Raw genomic sequence first — 15,557 nt, 5'->3', positions numbered from 1 at the left:
AAAAACTAGGAGATGTGTTCTGGCCTCTGGGTCTTCATATCTTTTACATTTCTAATTAAAAGAGATAAAGAGTGAGGGAGTCATCAATCCCACAGTGATTTCCCAGTTAAGGTTTTAGAGGGGGCTGTAAACTAGGCAGCCCAGCATCATTGATTTTATAATTAGCTATCGTCACCCCAGACTTAAGATGGAGGGAGTGTGGAAGACGAGAGCTTAAAAGAGGGTGAAGAAAAGTGCCAGAGGAGTAGGGAGGTATGAGACTGGAGATGATGAGGAGGTCAGCCCTGAGGGGAGACTGCAGAAGAGTCAAAGGTGAGTACAGACGAAAAAAAAAAAGTCAAGAGACGAGGAATGTATCTGAAACAGGCAATGAGCCAAGAGGGAATAGGCTATATAGTTGTGTGAAAAGAAATGGCATAGTTAATTACCAGTGAAATGTCATGTGAGGATCAAAATATTACTATGATCTTTGGCCAGAAAAAGACACATTAGACCCAATAATGGATACATAAACCATTTTATTATACAGAACCCCACCCAAACCCTGTTACATGGCTGATAAGAAAATACACAGAGGGTGTACATGTGGGATAACCTTCACACACAAAACTTCAAAACAAACCATAACCACAGGAGCTTTATTGCAATGTGCGGCGGTGTCCTGACGAGGAGCACTCATCCTGGAAGCTCTCGGCGGATCAACAAAAAAATAACTTCCTCAAGACATAAACCAGATGACAACCACAAATAAGGACTGCGGAGAATGCATGTAGAGTGCAATCTTCTGGGTAAAAACACCAGGCTCCTGAAAATACTTCTCACACTTCTACATATGAAGACGATTAACACGTACTGCAACACCAGATTACACAGTGACACAAGGTAAATGACAAGACCTGTACTACAAAACCTTCTGAGTCTGCTTGTTACGATTACTTCAATAAATCTGCTTTAAACATTCAAACCAGTTGCTTTCGCAGACTGTTGACACATTTCCAATCTCTCCTGAACTCATCATGCTGGTATCGTTGCCCTTCAGTGATAGCACCTTGCAACAGTCAAAAAGTGACACATCAGGAAACAAAAAAAAAAGTAGATAAAGTACGCGTAAACACTACACACGATGGTAATGATTAAGATAATAATGAAAGGACATGACCGACACACTTTAAGTATACATATCAACTTTTTATCTAGAAATTCATCTATAGTAAAAATAGGGTGCAAATATAGCCGGTAAAATCAAGCATCAAAGTGTCTAGCAAATCTTAGCCAAGCATGGAAAATTTTGCCACACATTCCACAAAATGTTGTGTGAACTGAACTGAACACCTACCTATTTCAACCTAAACCTGAATATAGTCTGATTGCAGCATAACTCACGTTAATTATAAATAGAAAATCATGAAAAATGCATACAGTATTGATTAAAAGGTAGGCAGCAGTTTTTATTAGGCAATATAATGCCATAGACTAGGGGGGGATACCAACACCATGTTATGATGTGAGGATCTGTAAAGATGATTTTTTTTTTTTTTTTTGCAAAACTTTTGTGTAGTTTTATTTTTTCAGGCACAAATTTAGAATGGCATGTGAATAAGGATTTCTGTACAATACAAAGTGTAATAAAGAAGAGCTCTAAATATCCAAATGAAGTTAGCATTTTGTGTCAGTTATTCTAAAATGTAAAATCCAGGTTCATTACGAGGTAAAAACTGCAGCTTATCTACAGTGAAAAGCTTATCAGCATTAATTTTATAATAATTATGATATAAAGTTACTGAAGTAGCAAGTTGCAGCTGGCGTTTATCTTAATAGACTTTAAACACAATCTGTTCAATAAACTCATATGTCGAATGCTTATCCATCTACGAACGCCTCTGCATCACTAAATCTTCTTAACTGCATCTGGGTGACAACAATCAACTGCTAATGCCTACAAGAAAGTGCATATCAAATCTTAGTTCAGAGTAAATGGAGGAGAAATATGATGTCATAGAGCGACATTACTGCATTATAATTCTAGCATGAGGCTGTATCGTTACTTTATGCTATCATGAATAGTGTTCAAAACCGCTGTGGAGAATTTAAAGCTGGAAGAGAGTTTTGCTATGATTTCCAGCAGAGCCGGGGACCTGCACAAAACATCATAATTACAGTGCCTGTCATGACTCCTAATCACAAATGTCATAAAAACGACATAACATCCATCGTAAAGCTCTCGACATAGCAATGATTCAACAGAAATCATTCTGCAACAGCCCGCAAACTCTCTAATGCCAGAGCCTGTTGCCTAAAAGACCACTGCTTCAAACTGTGCAACAGTCTTATGTCAGTCATAAACACGGTGTTGACCTGCCACCACCAGCATTATGTCATTTCTAACAACAAACAGTAAAGGCAACAACACAATAGTCTAGAAGGAGAAAAGGATCACTGCAGATACCATGGAAATTGCATATAAACATATTTTTCTGTTTCTGTGTTTTTCTGAGTCAGTGAGCTATATATGTGCTTGTTAGTGGAAGTAATGCGGAGTCACACCGACTCCAATAAAGTCCACCTTCTCCCTTTGATCGGTCGCCGTGGGTGAATGTCCACTGGTTACCATAGCGAGGTGTCGGCCAGATCACTGGAGGAAGACACAAAGCAGAGTGCGTGAGTGCAAAAACTGAAAGAAACACACATTCTGGTTGAAAGAGGAGGTTAGACTGAAAGAGCGGGTGAGTGGGAGAGCGAAGGCTTTAATGATGCTGAAAATTGGCCCGTGACTGCGGTACACCCCTCAGGTAAATCATTGCTACAGCTTGCTGTCAACTTATCTGTCCCCTTGTCCTCCCATCTCGCCCCTCCCACAGCCCAGCTCTGTCTCGCACAGTCTCCCCCGCCTCACCCTGACTCAACTTCTTTTACGACCGCATATTCAAAACTTCCATCTTCCAGCCACCCTGTCATCATAAATAACCGCTTGCATGTTGTCTGTGTGCATTAGAAAGCTTTGAAAATTCACTATATGCGCCTGTAACTACTTTTGTAAGATCTGAGAAGGAAAGTAACCGCGTAGATTCACTCAGGTATTGTGAAGTACTGTGTACCATTCTTCCACTTTGAGATACTTTATGGTTTCACTCTTCCACATTTCAGGGAGAAATATGATACTTTCTCCTCCACTGCATTTATCTGGTGGCTATGTTCGCTAATTACTTTGCAGAGTAAGGCTGTACACACAAATCAAGTCATGAGCTCATAAAATATGATGCATTGCTGGAGTTTAAACTAGCCAGCGTGACAGGCAGAAATTTGTTGGCTTGTCTGGTCTCAAAGAAATTTTCCATTTTAATATGCAGCCGGTAATGCAAATCTCCATTTCTCAACATTAAATTTCCAACAGGGTTTGATTTGTTGCAATTGTGGCTCATTGTCACTTGTGAATGTGCGCTAATCTTAGTCCCTTAGTGTCATGAGTAAAGGTAAGTAGCACATGACTGTGAGTTCATTCACAACATATCTTCCATATAGAGACTTTAACAGCAACAGGAAAAGTTTGTTGTCACCCCGTGTTAATGTAGCTGTGTAACTGCAAAGTGACAAATGTGAAAATCTGGTTTTAATTTAAAGTTTTTTGGCACAGAGTTTTGATCAGGAGTAATCACTAATGGTATATGAAACAGTTACAGTACTGGGAAAAGATTTTGGGCCACCTAAAGTTTTTTGATGTTGTAAGGTTGTAAAAAGCATATACATTTATTTCTATACATTTATTTCCCCATTCTGTTTAGTAAGATACAACATGAAAACAGCCCTATGTGCACAGCATTATAAACACACACTCAGTCATTAACAAATGGCTTCTACAGACAGAAGTCAGTATTTAGTATGACCTCTGGTTATGTGACATAAAGTATCATTTAAAGAAACCAAGTGTAAACACATTAGAAGGTTAGTGCAGTAAATCTTAACTTGTCTGCAAAGGCAGGTCACACTAAATACTTCCCACTAGTATCTATAAACTGTTTTTAATGTTTCCTGCACATTCCAGCTGTATTTTGATACACAGAGTATGAAGTGCATATGTAAGGTTACTATAACCTTACTACAACACAAGCCAAATGGTGGTCTAACACCTCTGCTTAATATTGTATATGAGGAAAAACACTTAAGTGCCTCGTCTGTATTGAAGCAACACAAATCTAAGATTGAGATAAGCATCAGTGATTTAAGTAAGGTCTTTCCCAATGGGTATTCCACAGGTAAAAATGTCTCTGCAATACATTCAAGCATAACTTTGGTTAGAGTTACAGTTATTTACCAAACACACAGTTTGTAATTTCTGCTTCTTAATAAAAACAATAACAGAATATAAGTTTAATAAAGCTGTGAAGTAGCATTGGATGATTTTTCTTCACCACTGCTGATGAAAATCTGTGTACAGATGAGGTGATGTATTTATGTTTCATTCACATTATATTTACAGAAATATATTGATGTCATGTCATTTTATTCTAATGGATGGTTTGCCATGTTGTCCTGTAGAAGGGGAAATGCTGCCACTGAAAGGCAACCACATGAAACACAATGTTACACTGAATTACAGTCTTCACTGGATTTGGTATAATGGAAGAACAAAAGTCAACATAAGCTCAGTTGTTGATGCTGTAGTGTACTCTTAAAAATATTTGTAATTTTTTGAGTTCTTCCTGTGTGCATTTTTTGAATTATGATTTGTTTCTAGGCTGCGCGGTCGTACCTGAGAACAGTGTCTGCATGTTCGGGCAGTAAAAGGGCTGTGTCCTCGCTGGAGCTGTGTCGTCCACACTGAAGTGGATCAGGTTCCTCCTCCTGTACACCAGATAGCAACACACACACACACACACAGACACACACTTAACACATATCTGTCTAACAGCTATTACACTCTAATAACTTGCCGACTAGCAGCCTAATTGCTTCTAGGAGATAATGTCTGTATCAAACGACCCACTGCCCATGTTTAACTGGTGTGCATGGCTATCAGCATAAAGACATAGCTCATTTTCACTATCACAGATACAGTAATTACACAACGCTGACACTGAATGGTTCAGATAGTCTCACCGAATCTGAGCTGTGTGCCAGAGTATCAGCGCCAGCCTGGTGTGGCGAGGAGAGGGGAGCTGGCTGGTTGATGACCACTGCACTCCTCTCTACATCCCTGGGGGAATGGGGAGGGGTGACAGGGAGCAGTGAGTCAGGCTGACCCTGCTCACACAGGCTGTAGTGTCCCAGAGGCCTGGGTGGACGGAGGGGCTGCAGGGCCTCTGGGTTCTCATCCTCAGAGTCAGATAAAACACCATCAGGGCGCCCTGCTGGAAAGAAACAGCAGCAAAGAGAAAGAAAGTGTTCACTGCTCCTTCAGGCATGGCTCCACAGGCCATTCTGAACAATATTTAGGGTTGCTGTTGAATGATAGTTAACACTTTTATGGTCCACATCTGCAGGGCATACACTAGATTAATGTGTGGCTCTACTCACCTGCAGAGGCGAGTGGGGCAGCGCTCCACTTGGCACTGGCCACTGTTCCCATCTTCTGCTCCAGCTGACAGATGTACTCCATCAACTCCTTTAGTGGGAAATACAGTCATCGTATCACACACCAGGGCGGGACTTTTATCATGGCTTCAGCTGCAATCACCCTCATAACCCTCATCATGTCCAATTCCAACTGAGTGGTTATACCGTATATACAATACAAGTACAACATTTGTGATTATATGAACATAATTATCACAGTACTAAATAGTGCATTTGTTTAATTTATGTTCACAAAAGCTTATTTGAGGAGTGATAAAATTAAGCTGGGCTCCAATTTTAAAAACACTGATCATCTTCTGTGCCAACAGTAGGAAAATGTGATGGTGGTTAGGAAACATGAACTCTGCAATCGTTTAACAGTGGCAGCAGCAACTGCCCTGAAATCCACTGATTTATATTGCTCTATAAACAATTTATATTGCACTCTAACAACTAAGAAGACTACAACAGACAAAAGATTCCCAGCACCTGGGACACTCACAACACCTATGTACTTGTGTGTATGTGTGATATATCCTACTTTTGGAGTAGAATTTATCATTATTGTAAATACATTTGTGCTTTAAAAAATGCAAAAGCAGATATTGATTGTATGTGTAAGTTTGTGTTTGTGTGACAAGATATGCTCTAGCATGAGCTATGTGTTGATTAATAGCCAATATTAAATTGATAATTGTTACAGATTAGTCTTAATATTTTAACAGCTGACAATAAACTTGTATCTGTGTCTGATCTAATAGTGCTTCTAACCTGTTTTTCTGCAAGTAGCTGCTCTTTCTCCATCTGGCCCACTCTCAGGCTGGCCTTCAATTCCTGCAGTTCCCTGCGGGTTTCACTCAACTGGACCTGCAGGCCGGAGATCAGAAGACAAAGTCAGAACCATCTTACAGTAAATGAAAGCCAATTAGGATTGTACAAAGTGAATTTAGCCAGGAACGGAATGATATGGACTTAAATAAACATCCATATTTTGTGGAAGACCTCACAAAATAAACCTGTGCTCATTAGCCTTCCAATTAGTGTTCTCACCCGGTTGCAATCCTTTTCTCTTCCAAGCTCCACCTCTAGCTTCACTCTCTCCATCCTCTCCTCCTGCAGCCTTTCCTCCATTGTCTGCATCTCTGTGTGGAGTTTTTCCAGATGTTCGTGGTCTTTCTGTTGGGGTGACACCAACACACATGCATGCCAATGAGCAAAATACCATAATAACCTTTTTATATAATGTAATTCAAGAGGAATCTGAGAGGAAACAAGAATTTGTTCACCTTTCTAGCTTGTGAAGTGAAGTTTTAACTTCTCAAACATGTTCTCAGAAAGGTAGGTACCTGAATGGCAGCTGTAATTACCAATAACTGTTCAGATTCCATCAGATCTGATTCTGCTACTCTATTCTATGGCTCAAAAACAGAATTGTGGAATATTTAGCTATATTTATATTTAGTCTCAGAATGTGTATGTTTTTTTTTATTCTGATGCTTTCATGTCTTATTTCAGCCCTTGCTGCTTCATAGTGAGTCAAAGCCGATTAGATACGTAAAAGAGGATCATCCATGCCTTTATTTTCAATAGGGTTCAGTACTGCAACAGTCTACAATGGACCTCTCCATTTAGCTGCTATGCTGCATGCCACCTTCTACATATATACTGTTACTCATAAAGTCGGAATAAAACATTTTTACGTCTTCTCATGAAATCATTGTCACAATGTGATTTATTCTTGATAGATAAAGTGTAACTGGGATTTGGTATGTAATCATTGCACCTGATCAAAGGTGATTACTGATGTGTATAAAATACATAAAAAAAGAAATGTGTCTGAAAAGAAAATTATAACTTTATGGGCAACAGTAGATACTGCATTAGCTGCTGGGTTGTATGTTTTGTCACAAAAAGCTTTTCCCTCTACATACACCGTTGACCTGAAAACACAAATGACTTAAATTGGTTGAGAAATTTAATACTTTTTACCCAGATAGTGAGTATATGTATGTGCTATATTAATTAACCTGCTATGTCTTCTCTTTCCTATTACAGAACTTTAACTCTTCTACCATCTAATTCTCTGGGTACAATTGCAAATATCTTACATTTGTCTATTACACCATAAAACACATGCTCCAAGGCCTCACATACCTCAGACATTCGCTGCAGATTCTGCCTCTCCTGGGCCCAGTGGGCTCTTCCTTCTCTCAGAGCCAGACTGGAATCTGCCAGCTGAAGAGTGAGCTGTGCTGCCTGCAGACGAGCCTGATGTAGTTCTGCTTGCCCGTGATCCCTCTGGGTCACCATGGCACTTAGATCATTCTTCAAACCTTCTGCAGTGCGCTCACTTGCATTCAGACGTTCCCGCAGGCTTCGCATCTCCTTCATTGCTGCCTCACTCTCCGTCTGGCCATAAATGAATGAAGAGAGGGAGTGTTGGCATCTTTCCACTATACCATCTCCATTAAGTACCCCAAATAAATTGGTGTCAGATGCAAATGCCTTTCAACAAATTAAAATGTGCTTTGAGATATATTGCGAGAGAAATTAAAAATGATACCCGTCTCCTAAAAAATGCAAGAACAAAAGCCTTTCCAAATGTAACTAAGAACCTGCATGCTTACAGTATATCTCATTTTCAAAGACATATCTGACCTCTTTCCTGTGGGCAGTGGTCAGTTTTTGGGTGAGGGTGGTGATGGTGTTTTGGAGCTGCAGGACACTGGTGTCTCTCTGGGCCAGTGAGTTCCTCAGGCCCTGGAATTCCTTCGACAGACTGCGGAGCTCAGCTTCTGTCTGTTCCAGCTTGGTCTAAGGGACAGAAATGAACAATATAGATGGAAAGCAAGACATTGAAGCAGAATACACAGCAGAAAAATAAAGATCAAATGATCTATAATACATTGATTTAAGTACCTGCAGGCTTTTTCTCTCACCCTCCTCTTCTTTCTTCTGAGCTCCTGCTCGCTTCACCCTTTCTTTCATCCTGAACACACAGATTAGGTTAACGACAATGAAAAGTCCTAAATAAACACTTGAAATACTACAAAACAAGAAAGCAACACTAAAAAACTGAAAAACAAACATATCACAATAAAAGTATTAAATTGACAAACCTTTCCAACTCTGTCTCTCTCTCTACTGTTCTCTCTGTCAAGGTCTTGATGTCCTCCTCCAGCTCCCTGATACGCTGTTCACCCGCCTCCCTCGCATCCAATAACATACTTTTTTCTTGGGCCAGTGATTCTCCCAAAGCCTGCTCCTCCTACCAGACCAGAGGCAATTTTAATTTTTAAGATTTTGAATTTATGAAGACATAGGAAAATCTTACTCCATCAAAATATGCAATATTTAACATTATAAAAAGAACTACCACGGCATGTTAGTGAACTACTATTTATACCAAAAGAAAGGGTGAAAGCTCCGATGCAGAGAAATGAGAACTGAAAAAACTAGGACTAATCAACTGATTCTTGCCATAGTATTTGCCCAACTACCTTCTGTTTTTGCTGCACATCCTCCATTTTCTCCTGAGTCTGCTTTAGCTCCTCCCGCAGCCTGAAAATATCAATCTCCAACTCTTTACGTTGTCTCTCCCAGGCCTCCCTGGCCCTCTTATACTCCTGCTTTTCTCTCTCCCTTTGCCTGCTTGCTGCCTCTTGAAGCTGCAGAAGCTCAGCACGCTCTCGCAGACATTCCTGCAGCCGACTCTGGGAGGAGACAGAAAAAGAAAGCAATGGAGCATCTTCATCCTCCTTGTGTTCTCGTCGTTGTGTATCAAAAGTAAACAATGATACTGATTCATCATTAGACCTATCTGTACCATTATTTAATGAAACTCTATCTGACCAGCAGTAATTATTTTTGCAAAGCTGAAAACACAGTCATTAACCATATAAGGTCAATATATACAACATCTGTTATGCTTACCTGTAGCAGCTCAGCCCTGGGTATAACCAGAAGCATATCTGTGCCCTCCTCCCCTCCATGGGACTCTTCTTCAAGGGTCACTAAATCCTCCAGTGGCTTTGGGGCGCAAAATGTGAATTTGGAGCTGCAGGAGCAAATTTCGCCTTTGGCGTCAATATACACAAACTCATACTCTTGGGAGCTGGGCTTTGGTAGGTATGAGGCTGTAAAATGAGGGGGAAAAAAAAGAGGAGGGTCTGTTAGAACGATTTTCTGAAGGAGAAATAAGACGTTCTATTTTTCCAGTGTAAATGTTTACTTTCAGTCATTGAAATAGCGTCATCTTTTTTAGTATTTTGATTCTTGGTCCACAACCACATCTTGGTTTTTAGTAGTGGGTTCAGGCTGCGTAAAGAAAAATTAAACTGGATAAATAGACTGTGCTTTTGGAAAGGCTATTTTAGCCTGACTGTTCTGTTAAAATAGCAGTACTGCAACTGGCTTCCCATTATGCTGTTGATCCATGTGGAAGAGTTACTTTCTTTCATGTTGTTAGTGAAATAGGGACTTAAGACAACACTTTTAATATGTAGTCACATGGCTGTAGTGAAATTAATGAGCATAAAACAAGTACTACTTGTCATTTTAGGTAGCAGTTATGTAACTTGCACCTTTCAAAAATCACAAGAGGATTTATTAGGTCACAACCACCTGGACATCACAGTTACACTCCCAACAGGCCTTATGGTGTTGTGAAATCCTGCTAGTTCCCTCACATGCATATTTCAACATCTTTACCTAAAAGTAACTAATAAGCGAGAAATGTCAGTAACCTTTAGTTCATTCAACAAAACTGGGGCACACGTGCTTTCTCTCTGCTGGTTGCTTCAAACCTGGCCATGTCAGCCCTATGCCAAAACTGGTGCTTTATTAAACTTTCAATCTCTAAGCAGACAAACTAACCAAGCTACTTCAGAGGTAATGCTACAAGCTAACGTAGTATTACCTGATGCAATGGACGAATAATACCTGTTTGTGTGTCTAATGTAGGCCGTATCCTTTTAATCGAGTCATAGGTAACTTTTTAAGCCGGGAGACTCTTATTACCCAGCTTTATAAAAAAATATGGTAACGGGTACCACAACGATCCATGTAAGGTAGCTAAATAATCAAGCTAGCGATTTTTTTTTTTTTTTAATTAATAGTGATGTGACGTTCACGTACGAATCGAATCTTTTGAACGGCTCTTTGAAATGAATGATGGGAACTGAGTCTTTGTAAACAGCCGTTCATTTTCTTTTTTTTTTTTAAGGAGGGCGTGTCCAATTGCCTGTCCATTTAGCGTCACTGGGGAGGCATTGGGCAGGAGGAGAATGTTCGAGCAGAACAAAAAGAGTGCTTGTGCAATGCGCATGTCTCATGGCAAGAAGTTAGAAAAAACAACAGTTTGAAGCGTGAGGTGAGCATACTGGAGGAGGCGGAGCTGGAACACTGGTCAAAACCAGAGAAAAGTTTGAGAATGAGTGAGTGACCACCTGTGAGTAATGAGCCAAAGAAAAAGGAGCAGTATTTGGATGCACTTTTCAGAAAGAAAAGAAGAGCATGCAACTTTCAACATTTATTATTCTTGTTTCGAGGAGAATAAAATGTTATTTCATAAGAAAATGTTTTATTTTCTTCTTCATTTTTAGGCTACAGACTGGTCCACATAATGTACCGTTATGTTTTTTTTTTTGTCAAATTCCAGCATTTGCCTAATGTCACCTCTCATGTTATGTATTTAGCCCACACATTTGAACTAACTATTCTTTTTTACAGTAAGATAATATTGACTGCCGCGCCAATTAAACACCTTTAAAATGTAATGTCAATCATCACATGTAGCCTATTTAGTCATTAAAGCATTGGTGTTTCAAAATAATGCAAAAAAACATAAAAGAGCCAGTCTTTTGAACGGCTCTTTTCAGTGAACGGCTCCCTTCAAAGAGCCCAAAGTCCCGTCACTATTAATTAAAACGCAGTCACGTGACGTTTTCGAAAGTGGCGCGTTCATGTCAAGAACCGCAACACCTGAAAAAACGTCACTGAGTAAATGTTATGCTAACAGACAGTCTTATTCCGGTCCCGTTTTACTAACTACGGGTCCGACTCGAAGAATTACTCTTTGGAAACTGCTCAAGCTCAAAGGTACGTTGTTAGTGTGTGATGTCAATAAGTAAAATGCTTTAAGAGTTTTTACAGTGAACAGTTAGCTTAAGTAGCCAAGTTGCCTCAAGATGCTAAACAGGTACGTATTTACAAACAGCGTCAAGTTTCTCGTATTTATTTAGCTTAAACCACGTTTACATACAATAAATATGTATATTGAGGGCCTTTTACAGCCTTGTACTTGGTTACCTACTAGTTAGTGCTTTCACTGAAAAGTCATACTCACCTAGTTTTAGCGAAACTGAACACATTTAGCCAAGTAATGTTCATGTGTCATCTAACGCTCATTTAAAACCCATAAAAACGTGTTTTTATCGATGTTTCCCTTATGTTGGTAGCCATTCATGTCTCATAGAAACGTGTACAGGCTTACCGTACTAGGTAGTTTCACCATATTTAATTTACAAGCTACAACTACTTGGTTTCTTAATAGTCTGTATTTGATGTTTTGCCTTCAGCTTTCCACCCTGACTGGACAGGAGCTGCAATCGGTGACTTCAACCAGCACAGCGCATAAAGTAAGCTAATGTCCCATTATCCTTATCTCATATAGCCTCTTGCCTCATATTCAGAGTGATTTACTTGGAATTTCTGTTTCACAACACATGTACAGTGAGGGGAGAAGATGGAAAACAGGCAGCAGGAATGACATACAACAAAGTTTATGAGCTGTATTGTAACTCACAGCAGCAGCTTAGGTCACAGTGCAAGCAACTATGTTTTTAAATCACTGCATCTCTGGTGATAAGAAGCCATCAGCAGTTTCTTTAGACCTTCCGCTGCTCTTCCTCCAGTGAAGAATGACATTGACAGTATGTTTAAGTTAGTGATAAATCACTTTACCAGAGGTCAATACCACACCTGCTGCACACGTGCCCCTCACTCAACCCCTCCTAACTGAATCAGGCTTATCAGCTTCCACTGACAGGCAGGACACAGCGAACACCATATTCTTCAGTGCGAAAAAGTAGTTAGAACCGGCCTGGAGCAGTTGTCTGTCTTACGCTGATTACTTGGCTCCATTGATCCAGACCATAGGAATGCCTTATTTAAGACAGTGTTTCAGAGAATAGGACATTTGGGCATTGAATAGTTGGAGAGGTTTCCTTATACTTAGGAAGGATTATTCTTTTGGTGTATATAGAACTAACCATGGCAAGGCATGGTTAGTAATTATTACAGAAATGCCTAATTGCAGTTATTTAAGGAGACTGTTTGTTTTGCATAATGTTAGAAAGATTTCAATTAACCTGTATAAAAACAGCTGGGTGAAAGTCATAGAAATGTAATTTACATCACTATTGCCACTTTTTCCCTACAGCTTGAGGTTTTACAACTGGTCTTTTACTGACATCATGTTAACATCTATTACTTATGTCACCTCTGTCCAGTTTCTTGCAAGAGGCAAATGACATGTAGTTTTCATTTATATGTGTGTATTACATTACAAACTCACTGTAAGGCTTATATTATAATACTGACCCTAAATGAACAGGTAGATGGTTAAATCATTAACTGCTTCTATTTTTGTGTAGAACACAGAATGCCAAACAAAATTCATATTCCTGATAGCCCTGACTATGAGGAATATAATAATTTATTATTATTAGTACCATGGAAATGCACACAGCAGTTGACTTCCGTGCCCTCTTGATAATCAGCTGGAGCCAGAGCCCAAACAAACGTGTGGTAATCTCTCACTGATGACCATCCAACCTGAGGGAGAAAACATACACACAGTTATTTTCCAGAACAACACTTCATCTTTATCACAAAGTTTTTGCAACACTCATTGTATTTACAATACCTTGAAGAGCCCGATCCAGTCACTGCTGGCCCAGGTGTGCTGTGAGCTCAGCGAATAGTGGCAGTCAACTCTGCTTTCAGGGAAGTAACTGCAACCCACGTTTCTGAACTCCACCCGCCAAGCCTTTTCCATGGCAACACTAAACAAAAGCAAGATAGGTTAACACCTATAGAAAAAGCATTATATTTATACTTGGTTTAAAAATAGTGTGTTAGACTTGCAAATAAATTAAAAATAATTGCCAATATAGCAGCAAAGCGTTGAAAAGGTAAGAGGTGACTACTAGAGGACAAACAAGAGAGTGTGAATATTTAGTGTAAAAAGATACCTGGACCGACTAGAGGAAAGGACACCAGAACTAAACCTTAGTGACAACAGGTCCTTCAAGCAACGTGACATACTACATGTTTGTCACCAAGGCTATTTCCAGTCGTCGGCAAAATCTGTTGCCATTGTACACCATCACGTGTAAGCATGCAAGGTGTTGGGCCCCCCCAGTACACACATGGCTCAAGTTCCCCTGACAAATACAAGCTGCAAGAACGTTAAGTGCCTGCGGTTTACAACACCTTTTGGAGATTCTGTGCGAGAACAAAGTATTTATTCATTCACATATGGTGTAGGGTATTGACTCCAGTAAGGGACATGTGTTTGGTGAATGCACCGAGTCATGGCAGAAATTCAAATTCCCCCAGATGTATGCAAACAGCAACCAAGGGCATGAGAAAATATATATTTCAAGGCAGCCAAGCTTGGTAACAGACTAATATGACAACATGTGCATGAGGACTACATGGGCCTGTAAGACTTTTTAACATATATGCTCTCAAAGTGGATTAACTGTAACTTTGCTATACTTAATTTTTGTATTCCTCAGTGATATGGAAGCCTTAATCCAATATAATTCTGGGGATTAAGTGTTAAGAGCATCTACTCTCTGCAGCTCTGAATGTTGATGAACACATTTTAGAAGATGTTATTTGCATCAGGGACAAAAACCGCACGGGGCAAAAGCGCTTAGTAACACCATTTTCAGAGGGTTCATGTTACACAGCACGAGGCTTGAGGCCCAACAGTAGCACATGTCGAGTAATCATTGTGTGCCATGCGTCTCGATGCGAACTTAGACAAACTTGTGATCTGACCCATCCGGCTCCGTGGCAGCTCACCATTGTTGTCCAATTAATTGATGTGGCGCGCGCACACGTCAGTACAGACAATCACATGCTTTGTCAACTACAAAAGGCAGCTGCGCACATTATTTGTCGACACTTTCTGACATCTCTCTTACCTTTATCGCTCTTGCTTCTATGAACAGTCTGAGCAATTTGTCTTTTAATAAATACCGGAGTCACCGTCCGCAAAGAAAAAAAAAAAAAGACACGCACATATGCAAGACAGTCGTGCTTTCTTCTCCGGGCTCAGTTGCTCCACTAGCCTGAAACAATAACAAAAAACCAAAGCAAAACACAAGCATGACAGCCTCACTTCCACCGAGGCATTGTGGGAACTGTCGTTCATAATGTTGATTAAACGGCGGCTGACTACTGGACTTTAAACTACAATTCCCATGTTCAAAGCGTTTTAGCGCGTGAACAGCCGAACGTAATCTGACGCTTCTCATCGGGCAGCTGTTGTTTTTCTCATCGGATGACACATCACAGAGCACTAATGGTTACATCAATGTCCAATAGAAGGAAGTATTTGATATATGCGATGAGTAAAACAACGAGATGTGCTTATGACGGCAACGGAAAAATGTTACAGATGTTTACTTTTTTTTTTTCTGACAGACCTATATTTTGGTAGCCTAAAACTGATTTGATTCTAATGTTAGCGAGTTGTATATAAGCATTTAACTTCTGCCTAATCCTATTCAGTCTCAACATAATTCACAGATAGTTGACTTAAAATTAGCCTCATTGTTTGTATTTTCTGTATTATAGATGATGACATAAACCTGAAACCTATACATTATGAGTCAGAAGGTCCCAGTATATGCATTGATTTGGTGATTTCAGGCACAGATAATTTTAGATATTAGTTTAATTGAACAAAATTACTATAGAATAACTAAAAG

General features: G+C 39.8%; 1 protein-coding gene across 2 annotated transcripts; it reads right to left on the bottom strand.

Annotated features, from left to right (window-relative positions):
* Positions 1 to 498: 498 nt before the first annotated feature.
* On the bottom strand, positions 499 to 14,961 carry calcoco1a (calcium binding and coiled-coil domain 1a). 2 transcript variants are annotated; one of them, XM_030139904.1, is made up of 15 exons: positions 14,770 to 14,961; positions 13,478 to 13,618; positions 13,284 to 13,386; positions 9,484 to 9,686; positions 9,051 to 9,263; positions 8,670 to 8,818; positions 8,470 to 8,539; positions 8,209 to 8,364; positions 7,705 to 7,959; positions 6,601 to 6,726; positions 6,322 to 6,417; positions 5,512 to 5,599; positions 5,095 to 5,345; positions 4,748 to 4,839; positions 499 to 2,632 (listed from the first exon to the last, which is right to left on the bottom strand). In XM_030139904.1, the coding sequence occupies exons 2-15, from the start codon at positions 13,607 to 13,609 to the stop codon at positions 2,605 to 2,607; spliced, it is 1,962 nt and encodes a 653-aa protein (XP_029995764.1). In that variant the 5' UTR covers positions 13,610 to 13,618; positions 14,770 to 14,961; the 3' UTR covers positions 499 to 2,604. The 2 variants fall into 2 exon arrangements, with proteins under 2 accessions (XP_029995764.1, XP_029995765.1); XM_030139905.1 differs by having other exon boundaries at positions 5,095 to 5,342; positions 13,478 to 13,616; positions 14,769 to 14,960.
* Between the last annotated feature and the right edge of the window lie 596 nt (positions 14,962 to 15,557).

This window comes from Sphaeramia orbicularis, chromosome 7 (assembly GCF_902148855.1).
Source record: "Sphaeramia orbicularis chromosome 7, fSphaOr1.1, whole genome shotgun sequence".
Taxonomy (NCBI): Eukaryota; Metazoa; Chordata; class Actinopteri; order Kurtiformes; family Apogonidae; genus Sphaeramia; species Sphaeramia orbicularis.
Note: the sequence above shows the minus strand (reverse complement) of the source record. Positions and strands in the feature narration are given on the sequence as shown.